Consider the following 12,895-nt stretch of genomic DNA (forward strand, 5'->3'; position numbering starts at 1 on the left):
CGCTCTCGTCGCAATAATAATACCAGTAACAACAACTCCAATCGTCACAACAACAATTCTCGCTACCCCAACTCAAACCCTCCACAAAACACACTCCCCCACCCATCCCGTGGCCCCCACAACAACCGTGGCCCTACCCGTGGACCCCCCACCCTGCCCTTACCCCACGTAACCCGGCTGGTCTCCCCCTTGGCCGCTGCAAAACCCACATCAGCCTCGCCCTTCCCCCTATCGTAGTCCATCACCGCGCAACCAAGGTCAGGCCTATGTCTTGGAATCTGAAGCGACCCAACCCACTGATCTCAGTCAGTCGTTCCAAGCTTTGTCTGTACAGAATTATCTTGAGCCATGGTATATGGATACGGGTGCATCTTCTCATTTGACTTCGGACCCAGGTATGATCTCTACTCCGCTTAACTCGAGTAAAATTCGTTCTATCTATGTTGGAAATGGTAACAGTATTCCAGTTTTGGGCTCCGGCACATCTAGCCTACCCACAAATTTCCGTACCCTTCACCTACATAATGTCCTACACGCACCTAACATTATTAAAAACCTCATATCCGTTCGTCAATTTACCAAAGATAATAATGTACATTGACTATTTAAGTAGGATATTGTTAGCTAAATACATGGAGCTAATAAACTAACTATTGACTAAATATTTACAAAATATATACTTGACAAATATACAAGATATTTGTCTAACATAATCAGTAAACATATTGTTTTCATTATTTTAGTAGTGTATACATCTGAGGGGTGAGAGAGGAAAAAGTTTTGTTTTTTTAGTCAATTTGATAGATATTGTTTGCTGTCAGCCTAATAGATTTAACGGTGAACAGACGGAATCTAGCCTAAGGTCCTTAACTGCAATGTTTCATTTTCTATATATGGACGTAGGAGTTATGTAAGTGAAGGATACATAGTTGTTTAAAACTGATCTAGTATTTATTTGCAATATCTTTATAGCTGAACTTATATCATATAGTATTTAATTGCAATATCTTTTTAGCTGAACTTATATCTTTTCACACTTTAATTTTATATTAAAAATAATTAATGTCAATATATTAATTAGAGGTGTTTTAAAAAACTTGGAGACTACCACATGCTCCGAAAAAAGCTTCTTTTATATATTGACTAGATTTAATGCCCGGGCGATGCCCGGGCCAATTTGCAATATTCTATTATGTAAAAATACTCTAAGCTCTGTTCTTTTTAGCTTATTTTTAGCTCTCATTGAGAGCAGTTCAGTTCAGCTCCATTTAGTTGAAAAGAACAGAGCCTAAGTTCCTACTCTTTTGAACTTAATTTTGCTAAACTTAACTCAACTAATAAGAGCGCTGAAAAGAACAGAGCCTAAGTTCCAACTCTTTTGAACTTAATTTTGCTAAACTTAACTCAACTAATAAGAGCTGATTTCTTCTGATCTGAACATATAAAAGATACTCCCTATTTGTATTTTATAGAGAAAAAAACTTTAAATAGTGTAACTAAATATCCAAATGCATAAAATAATGTCGATGCACGGGCCTATTGTAGCTTGCGACATTAACCCGAAAAAAATGTTTTTAACAATCGAAAAATAGCGGATTGGAGGGAGTATGACTTATGAGATTAGTGTTCTTATCAACTAAATGCAATTCTATTATCATCTATATATCACATATTTTATTATGTTCTAGTTTAGTAGCTTTAAGATAAGAATTTTAATCAAATAATATGATTCCCTCATGTAAATTTTTTTATATTAGTTGGAATGGTCATATACTCTGTATAAGCTAAAGTGACATTTCGCTATATATGTCATAATTATACTTAATGATTGTATCTTGAGACCAGTGGCGGATGCAGGATTTGACTAAAGGGGGGCACACCCCAAAAAAAAATTTGTGGACAACTTTTATACATTAAAATTTTTTCATCGTCAATACATAATAATATAATCGTAAAGAAAAAATATATCAACAAACCTTAAACGGCTAAACCAAATACCAACAAGCCCAAGTGCATTATTTTAGAGGGAATATCCATTTTCGGCGGTAGAATTGGGGGTCCTGTGTAAAAAAAATTCGAGAGACCCCTTCAATTTCATATATTATCGTCATGAAAATAGTAAAAAAATTAACCAAAAAGTACCATAATCTTTATTTATAAGACAGTGGGAAATTTTACATGGAACTACTTCTAAAAGTGTATAATTCTATAGATATAAAAATATATATGCTTAACAAACAATATTAGTATGCAATTGGTGTGTTGCACAATCATTGAATATACTAGCCTAACGTCCCAGGTTCGAACCCTTGTAGCATCATTTTGAAATTCAATTAATTAAATCTAACTTTGGACATACAAAAAAAAATAAGCCAAACCTAACCATAGTGAGATTCGAACACGAGACCATCAGGGAAGTTTATAAGCCTCTTACCACCAGACCAAACGCATCATCATGCTAAAAATAGGCGCTCTAAATATGTAAACATAAATGTTCAGTTTTTTTTTTCTTTTTTTTTCCGTCACGTGAGGGCACGTGCCCTCACTTTCCCCTCCCCAAATCCGCCGCTGCTTGAGACGCCACCAAAACTAAGGTGTTAATTCAAACTTGTACAAAATTCAACTACAAATACTGAGGCTCACTCACGCGAAGACTCAATTCAAGCTTCACTATTAATTTAACCGTTGATTTGTACTTCAGCAATATATGTTCTCATATTATCTTGATGATTCGAATAGCGCCAAAGTTAACCCCATAATTTTAGCCAATTGTGAGATTAAGCCCATAACTTATAAATGTAGTAATTACTAATTAGGCCCATAATTTTGATAAAAAGTGAAATTCAACCCAACTTTTTATTTTCAACCAAAATTGCACTAAAAAATTCAATTTCATTCATCAATACAATCTATAAGTATAGAAAAAAAACATCAATCAATAATTTTAACATTAATATTAGTTAATAATCACAAACATAAAACAAACAAAGGAAATATACCTTTGAATAAAGGTAGAAAGCACCGTCCCGGTAAATCATTCTACTTGCTACAATTAGAAGTATATAGCTTGCTTGCATAAATCAAGCATACTGTTCGTAATATACAAAAACACAAAATCTCATTGAAGACGGCACGTATCCGTCGCTTTGGAGTGACGGATACCATTTCCTTTCACAAATGACCCAAATAGAGGAGAGAGGGAAGCACATGGGGGTGCCCCCACCTTGTCCCTCCTATCCGTTTTGTGAGTGACATTACCCGTCACTTACTCCGACCTGTCTTCAGCAAGATTAACTGATACAAAAATTGTGCAGAAATTCTTCAACGATCAAGGAGATGACCAGACTTGCCAATTAGTTGTGATTTTGCTACAATTTAAATGTCTTTAGGAGTAGCACGCATTAATCTTAGGAGTATCCTCATTAAAGTATAAAAAGGAAATTATTTCACAAATTAACAATCCTAATTCTCGTAAGAGACCGTAACAAAATAATGCTTTTATAAGACCTCTCATAAAAAAAATCAAAATTACTTGCTCACTTCTTGTCAAAGCAAAATAAATGAATAAAGCATTATATCTAACATTCAAAATTTATTAAACTGTCAAATAAGAAATATGTGAAAGAGTAAAAAAGAAAAAGAAAAATCTAAATCACTCACCTCGTGTCAGAGGTCTAAATCCATCATTTTTTCTTCTTCTACCCACTGTCATAGCAAAATAAATGAACAAAGCGTTACATCTAACATTCAAAACTTATTATACAATTAAATAAGCAAGATGTAAAAGAGAAAAAAAAATACAATACAAATTTCATTAGATAAAAGAGCAAATAGAAAGAAATAACGTGAAAGTTGAGAGTTGACAAAAGCCTTTCAAGCTATTTATAGTTTTAATGGGCGTTTGTATTATAGAAATCCTTGTTCTAATCAAACACGTGAGAATTGTACAATTGTAATTGCATTGACAATAGTAAATCCATTCGTCTCAAACTCTGATGGAGTATCTTAAAAAAAAATCCTTATCTTGTACTCTATCTCTAATCTTTTTTTTTTTTTTTTTTTTTGATGACGAGGAGGTTGGATCCTCCCCGGATACAGGACCCCACCCTGCTAGGCGCCTGTACCATGTGAGTTCTTTCCCGCGGGGATTATTCCCTCTCCGGGCGTCAGGTCCCCAGGAAAGTGTTCATCTAGGGAATCGAACCCAGGACCTCGCAATTCCTCCTTAGGAGGCTTTGAGGTTACCCTGGAATTCCACTAGACTCACACATCTTGGGTTATCTCTAATCTTAATAGTAGTATATTTAATAAAATAAATTAACAGTAGTTGGTAGAGATAGAGTTTTATATTGCTCGGGTAGATCGAAAAAGTTGGACTCTCTATAATCGCTCGAAAAAAGCTTCCTTTAATAATATAGATAGATTGATTGATTGATTTATTAAAAAAAAGAAAAAAATCTATATACCCTAACAAGAAATATGAACAATTAATTAGATACCACTATTATATAAGTAATTTATTAAAAATAAAAATACTCTATATACCGTGCATTAATTGCACAGGGTCTAAACTAGTTTACATTCAATCGTTTAAAATTACGTTTTTATCCTTAGATGTTTGACGCAAAATCGAAAAATCAATTATTAATTTCTTATTTTTCTTTTTCCTTTTATTGGGGGCGTTACTTGGTTTCATTAACAGGGGGCGCCCTAGCACTTCCCCATTTGCGACCAACTTGTACAATCGCGGAATAGAATTTTGGCTATAAAAGGATTCTAGCCATCAATAGCATAAATGACATGAATTTATAACCGGTTTTTCTAACCTAAAGAAACTAAAAAAGAAAAGAAATAAATGATATTTTTCAGCAAAACTGCACTATTATTTTTTGGCTATAAAAGGATTCTAGCCATCAATAGCTTAAATTACATCAATTTATATACATACTAGTTGGAAAGCCCGTGCGATGCACGGGGCTCGTATTAGGATTATTTGTAAAAATATATTTTTAAGTTAACAAAGAAGTCCAACTATGTTGAATTATTGATGGAAAAACATTTATGGTTGGTATACTTGATTGATGAATTATTAGTGCTTTTACCGTAAAAATTTGACATTTTAATAGTACTTATAACATCAAGTGATTTAATTATAACGGTTTTTCTAACGCGTGCCCTAAGGGCACACGTTAATAATTCCTCATCCATCTAATTTCAGCACATAATTAATTATTTTAGGAAGATTATTAAATATTTACATAATTAACTCATCTTTCTTTCCCACCAATTAATTACCCTTTTTATATTCTTTATTTCTCTTTCTCCTCTTATGCTTATTTCTCTTTCTTCTCTTATGCGTAAAACATTATTCATTCTCCATTTAATTTAAATTGTTCGTTGTTCAATTTTATCATAGATTTCGTGATGGGTTAACAAAGGGCATAAAGTTAACTTTATTACAGCACCGGAAATTGAAAGATGTGCCCTCTCCTTAGAGGTTTTTGTCAGTTTCGGAGCCGTAAATTTCCCCAAAAATGACTATTGATTGGTGTAGATTGTGAATGGACAATTGAATAATAGAAATGATATCAGATGATTTCTTGATCTACATCAAACGAATAAGAATGATGCCTGGAGGTGGTTAGGAACGACTTCTCCGCCCAATTTCGAGTCGTGAGTCAGCTTTTTGGGGAGGGCTGTTGGCGGGGATCGGCGGCCCACGTATACCTAGCCGTCGTTGCTTGATGTTGTATGGTTTCGTTGCTACTAACAATGATCGTTGGGGGTGGAAGATAAAGATTGAGTGATTGAAAATCATTAGTCAAATGGGAAAGATGTGAAAGGAAATGAAACGTAAATAAGGATTTTTGGGAAAGTTTCCTATAACAATTACAAATAATTAATTATGTGCTGAAATTAGATGGATGAGGAATTATTAACGTGTGCCCTTAGGGCACGCGTTAGAAAAACCGTTATTACCGCATGCACAACTGGTTTTTAATTCAATAAAAAACGCTCTCTCTGTAAACATGGTGCAGCTCACCAAAATGATTAAGTGATTGTCTCTGACTCTTATTTATTGTCTAGCGTGGCATAGCCTAAATGTATATTGTCTTTGTATCCGAGAAAGTCATTCCTATGCTCGGTTCAGTACCTCTTGCCAACTTTGAAACCCGTAATTATCTTCCTTTCTATTTCGAAATTCTCAAGGCGATTGATAATAAGACAATGTCTCTTTAGATAGTCCTCTTACAGAGTTAATGTTCCTCAACAACATAATCGACATACCACACTTGGTAGAACATACCATTATGAGTTTATGTTAAAAAATTCATCATGTATACTCCCTTCCCTTCTTAATAAAACTCTTTCTCATTGCTTCTCAACGGTCAAACATCGTTTATAACTTTGACCATTAATATATCAAAAATCATGGTCAAACTAATGTATTGACGACTCTGCAAAATCAATACATAGGATCTTTGCGAAGAGGATGACATACATTTAGTTTGAAATTCCTAAAAGATAATGAATTTTGCTCCCAAAGTCTAACGGGACTAAAATACTCTACCAAGTCTCAAATAATAGGAAAAAAACTACTCCTAAAAGTAAGGATGTCATACGAGTGAGGGGACATAACGAATGCAGGCTTTCTCATACCCATATTAATTAGAAAAATTACATGCCCTTAGTTGTCACAAGTAAAAATTTTCAAAACCATAGATCAATTTGTGTAGATCTTAAAATAGCTCATTCCTTATAAATGTTATATTCTCGCTTATTCTATAATTTTCAAATATTTCTGATATTTTTTTTTACCCATGGCTAGCTAACACCCATGGTTGACACGATTTAAAATTCAGTTTGAGTCTGAAACTTTATTTATATTCGCTGCATCCAAGACAAAAGAGATATAATTGGACAATTGTGATAGATTTTCCTTTCGGTTAGTTTAAAAAGCAGTTTTTATTTAATCGGTTAACGATCGATTAAATTTTCGCTTATCTTTTAAGCTCATTTTTTAGGTTTTAGTTTATTTTTATAATGAAATCTGAGATATAGTATATGAATAGCGTGTATGACATTAATATACCATATAATTAGTTACATAGTGTATTTTGAGTATGTAGCACCCACTATTTCATAATGGTTAGATTACCAGTTAATAGATCCTACAACCAGTTGTACCCAGTTGTATGCTCTAGAATCCGAGCTATATAATAAAGTTTTCGAGTTTTGTTTTAAAGAAGTCGAGCTATACCTTAAAATTTCTGAATTCACTCACTTAAACATAAAAAAAATTAACTTTAAGAAAGCTCAATAAAATTACACATAAGCTCGATAAGATATAACTTGGTTGTATGATGCTATTGTACCACTGGAGGTATAATGTTATTTGTGTTAGATTACTTGGATATATGCTAGCGGTATGAATGAAATTTTGTAGTAGATGAAATTAGGTGATACTACTAATGCGTGAGTCTAAAACCGATCATCAATTCATCATATGAATAACACTATGAGTTATTCCATTGTTACACAAGAGCTTTGAGTTGTTTAAATCCGCAAATTCTACTTCAGTTTTTCTCAGTTTCTTTCCTCCATCTAATGATCTCCACATTCTTATAGAAAGTAAATTAATTAAACAAAAATAGTAACAAATATAGATTAGTGAAATGTTTTATGTATTGATAACTTGAATGTATATGGAGGCATTTATGTTTAGGATTTCTATACACACATTCCAATGATTATTTAGTGATTACATTTTGATGAAATCGTAATTTATACTTCGTGTAACTACGTAAGATTACACTACATCATCTTAACATAACACTTTAATAAAATAAATCCATCTTTTATCCGCCAGCTTCTTGAATGTTGATGCGAGAATATAAACTAAAAATGTATGAGACAATAAGCGGGGGAAAATAAATACGATAACTTGAACTATTACGAATTTCTATGGATAATTTTATTAAAATATATTTGGTCTACTTATATTAGGATAATTTTATTAAAATTTGTTTTAAATAATAAGAAATCTACTTTTATTAGGATAATTTTATTTATTTAATTTTTTTCAAAATCTATTCTTGTTAGGATTTCTGAAAAAGTTGGACTCTCGCTCGAAAAGTTTCTGCTTTATATATATGTATTGATTGATTATAACCATTATAGAAATCAAATGGCAAACACGATTTCTATGAACAACAACCCTAAACAAGTCAACCAAGAGCGTAATATACCCGTCGATTTGCTAGAGATTGAAATTCTCACAAGATTACCAATCAAATCATTAATTCGATTCAAACTTGTCTCCAAACAATGGCTTAACATAATCTCAAACCCCCGATTTACGAAACTGCATCTACATCGTTCGATGTCGAGCCACCATCGTACCGTGCTCGTGCACACCGGCATTGATGATTCAGTCTACTTTCTTAACCACGCTGATCATGGTAGTAAGTCCCAAGCCCCAGTCGTTCATTGTATGTTAAACTCTAATATTAATAAGGACCTGATAACTCGAGCCTGTGGATTTGAGCTTATCGATTCAAGTAATGGCTTAATATGCCTAACTAATAGCTTAAATAGGCTTTGTTTCTTAAACCCGGCTACTCGAGTATGTCGAGAAGTTATCTGTCCGAAACGGATTTTTCTATACGGTACTTATTCATGCTTACGGGCGTTTGGATACTCGATAACTAATGATGAGTACAAATTTCTATATGTAAGTACAATAAGAGAACATATTACGGCACATGTGTACACATTAAGGAGTAACGATGATCTTCATAATTGGAAAGAATTAAGGGTCGATAAAGCACTTATTCCTCATAACGGGGGCTTTCGAGATATAGGAAGCATTATTAACGAGAAGGCGCATTGGACTATACACAGAGAACAACCATATAGACATGGTTTTTCTATTCTCGCTTTCGATTTTACGAATGAAACATTTAATGAAGTATCGCCTCCTCAATTATGTGGAGGTCGTCAGGACAATGGATTACTTACCGACTTCTTTATTGCCGGTGTAAACCAAAACTTGAGTGTTTGCCATAAAGTATGGAGAAGCAATGGTTGTTATGTAGAGGTATGGATGATGATGAGATATGGGGTTAGCGAATCGTGGAGTAAAATCTACAATTTTGAGCTAGGTCAAAACACAACAGTTAAGGAGATCATAATGCCGTGCGCAATTACGAGCGAAGAAGAGGCATTGTTCTTCCTCGTTTCACACCGTAAAGTTTTGCTAGTAAAGGATTTGAACGTGAGACAACCTTCGTATGTTCAAGTGTTCGACAATTACAACATTAGCTCGGTTTTAAGGCATGTCAATAGCCTTGTTTCACCCTTTCTTTGTTAAAGTTTAGTAGGCAAATGTTGAAAACTAAGTACTACTAGTAATATTATTCCAAGATGCTTATTTATTTCTACTATGCGGTTTTGTTCAAAGAGTTCTGTTTCAAAAGATCATATTGTACCACAATTTGACAGTTCATTGTGATTCTAGTATGAATGAACTTTTACAATTGCTCAATGTTGTAACAAAAGCGATAAAGACAAATAAAGAACAATAAAGAAAACAAACGCGCAGATTTACGTGGTTTACTAACAGTGTGTTAGCTACGTTCACAGGGCACAAGGGAGACTGTTTTATTGATTTTGGGGAGTTTTCAGATTACAAATTCAGAACGGTATGATATGCATAACTTATTAGGGTGAGGCTAAGAAATTCAAGGCAAAAATCCAACACTCAACAACGCTCATTGTAATTTGTATCACAATAAGTACTCGAGTACTTGGTATATATTTTACGCGACCTTAGATCATATAGAAACCACAATTGGAACTCGAATCGCGCAAGGCGAACTTTGGAGATTTTGTCCGCAACATTGTTCGCAAATAGCTTCTCATAGATGATGGTCGTGAAAGGTGCGGCTTTTAAACTATCCCAACACTCTAAAACAATGTTAGTGTAAGGTTCGCAAGGGACCGAGTTACCCAAAATTGCGTGGATGGCAAGAGAGTATTATATTAGAGATATTAATATTAGGAGAATATATTCTTCGGAATAATATTCTAACTATAATATATTATCTAATAATAGTATATTTTCCTAATAATAATATCTCTAATATAATATTCTCTAATACCATCAATAGCTTAAATTACATCCACTATATATATTATGAGTTTACGCCATTAGAATCCAATGGCAAACACAACTTCCACGAAAAACCCTAAAATAGTTAACCAAGGGCGTAATATACCCATCGATTTGCTAGAGACTGAAATTCTACCAAGATTACCAATCCAATCATTGCTTCGATTAAAACTTGTCTCCAAACAATGGCTTGCCACAATCTCGAGTCCTCAATTTACAGAACTGATGCATCTCCATCGATCGATCTCGAGCCAACGTGGTACCTTTCTTTTAGAAAGCTCTAATGGTACTCTTTACTTTCTTGACCAAGCTATCATGCTTGGTAGTAACTCCAAAGATGCGGTCATTCGTCGAGAGTTAAACCCTTATCATGGACCAAACGGTCAAGAGATAAGGCTCATCGATTCAAGTAATGGCTTAATATGCCTTGCTATTGACAACGACAAGTTCTGTTTGTTTAACCCGGCCACTCGTGTATGTCGAGAAGAGATATTTCCTATAAAGTGGGGTGAAAAGTTTTATTTTTACTTATGGGCATTTGGATACTCGACAACGAGAGACGAGTACAAACTTCTATATGTAGATCGTCTTAGCCATTTACCCAAGGCACACGTGTACACGTTGAGGAGTAGCGATGATCTTCATAATTGGAGAGATTTAAGTGTTGAAGATGCCCTTCGTCCTTACTGTTTTTATTCTCAAAGTGTAGGAAACTTCATTAACGAAAAGGTGCATTGGATTTTACGTAGACAAAAAACAAAGAGATACAAAGGTGGTTTATGTATTCTCGCTTTTGATTTAACTAGTGAAACGTTTAATGAGATCTCGCTTCCTCGATTTTGTAGAGGTAACTTCTTTATTTGCGATATAGATCAAAACTTGAGTGTTTGCCATCAACTCCAGGAAGATAATAGTTGTTATCTAGAGGTATGGATGATGAAGAGATACGGAGTTAGCCAATCATGGAGTCGAATCTACAATTTTGATCTACGTCAAAACCCAGTTACCGATCAACTTACAAATATGATAATGTCGAGTAACTCATGCGACATTACGAGTGAAGGAGGGAAATTGTTCTTCGCCGTTTCAGACACTGAAGTATTGCTTGTAAAGGATTTGAACGTGAGACAACCATCGTATTTTAAGGTGTTGTTGGATAATAATTACGCCGTTAGGTCGATTAGAAGGCATGTCAATAGCTTTGTTTCACCCTTTCTTTGTTAAAAGTTTAGTGGGGTAAAACAGTACTGTTAAAAGAATTGTGCTTCAAAAGATTTACTCAGTAATAACTTGCATCACAATTTGACAGTTCATGTGTGATTCGTTTCAAAGGAGCATTTACTTACCCGTTGTTTTTGGTTTAAACGAGTGCATTATCACGTGGGTAAAAATCGAACTCCTAATTTCATAGATAAGTTTTTTTTTTTTTTTTTTTTTTTTTAATGACGAGGGGTCTAATCCCCGGGGCACATGTAATACCCTACAAAACACGTGTGCCAGGTAAGACATCCCTCAGGATGAGGGGTAATCACATCACTCCTGTGTAGAGAGTCGAACCCGAGACCTCTCAATTCGTTACCAATTGCAACGCTTTGAGGCACTCCCGCGCTCCACTACACTCAAGCCACCTTTTTCGAGAAGGAAGTTACAAAGAGTCAACTAAGTACCGTTGTTCAAGTTCACTCTTTGTAACTTGCATCATAACAAGTTAACAACTACATATGTAGTCCACAAATAGGGAGCACATAAGAATACGAGATATTCAGATAAGAATACGAGCTAATGTAAAAATAATACGAGCTTCAACTATTTTCATGCATTATAAATTTTGGGTAAAAAAATTCCTTCAAGATGATGCTCAGTTCCGCATAATCAATTAATTATAATAATTTAAGGGAGAAGATGATTCATTAACTAGATGATGGAGTAAGATGAAGAGAAGTTAGAAAAATATGGACACAGTCAGAGAGAGAATGAGGATTAGATTGAAAATTGAATTACGTTACCTTTTTTTTGCAAAAATATTTGAAAAAAGACTAAAATAACCTTGGATGTACAATGCTCATTGTACATCCAGTTGTATAGTCTTGGAACTGTATGTAGTCGGTAATATATTTTTTCTTTTTACTTGCCCTCAAATCATATAGGGATTTGAGTTTATTCGCTATTCCAAAGATGCGTTGATAATCAAGCATCCATACTTGCACAATTGCATTGATTTTTCTCCATTCATCTTCATTACTCATGATAAAACTCGATCCAGGCTTTCGGTCTTTTATCTCCACTGCCGATAGAATAAGCTCCCATGATGCTAGCTATAGCTACCCTCTATAAAGAAGTTTCCAAATAAATTGGTTAAGTTTTGTTAAGGGCTTGAACCATCCCAATATACATCAGGGAGATTCCAGTTCATAAGTTCAACGGGTTGCGTCCCGATTCCCGAAATCAAGGTGGAGTAAATCTTTGGTTTTCATATTAGACATCTCGCTCTGTACTATTCTTAGGTGGAGTAAATCTTTGGTTTTCATATTAGACATCTCTCTACTATTCTTTAGGTGGAGTAAATCATTGCTTCGATTTAAAGTTGTCTTCAAACAATGGCTTGCCATAATCTCAAACCCCCAATTTACGAAACTGCATCTCCTTCGATTGATCTCGAGCCAACAATTACCTTACTTACGCATAGCATTGATGATTCAATCTTCTTTCTAAATCATGCAG

General features: G+C 34.3%; 3 protein-coding genes across 3 annotated transcripts in view; 2 read left to right on the forward strand and 1 right to left on the reverse strand.

The window, feature by feature from the left end:
- Nucleotides 1-12,895, reverse strand: part of LOC141606451 (glutamate synthase 1 [NADH], chloroplastic-like) — a 261,024-nt gene that overhangs the window by 89,225 nt on the left and 158,904 nt on the right. The gene's annotated exons all lie outside the window — the stretch shown is intronic.
- Nucleotides 8,384-9,373, forward strand: LOC141608643 (F-box/kelch-repeat protein At3g06240-like). The gene has a single exon (XM_074427986.1). It carries the CDS (start codon nt 8,384-8,386, stop codon nt 9,371-9,373), a length of 990 nt encoding a protein of 329 aa, XP_074284087.1.
- On the forward strand, nt 10,223-11,398 carry LOC141608644 (F-box protein CPR1-like). The gene has a single exon (XM_074427987.1). The coding sequence runs from the start codon at nt 10,223-10,225 to the stop codon at nt 11,396-11,398; it is 1,176 nt and encodes a 391-aa protein (XP_074284088.1).

The sequence above is a fragment of the Silene latifolia genome, chromosome 10, assembly GCF_048544455.1.
Source record: "Silene latifolia isolate original U9 population chromosome 10, ASM4854445v1, whole genome shotgun sequence".
Classification (NCBI taxonomy): Eukaryota; Viridiplantae; Streptophyta; class Magnoliopsida; order Caryophyllales; family Caryophyllaceae; genus Silene; species Silene latifolia.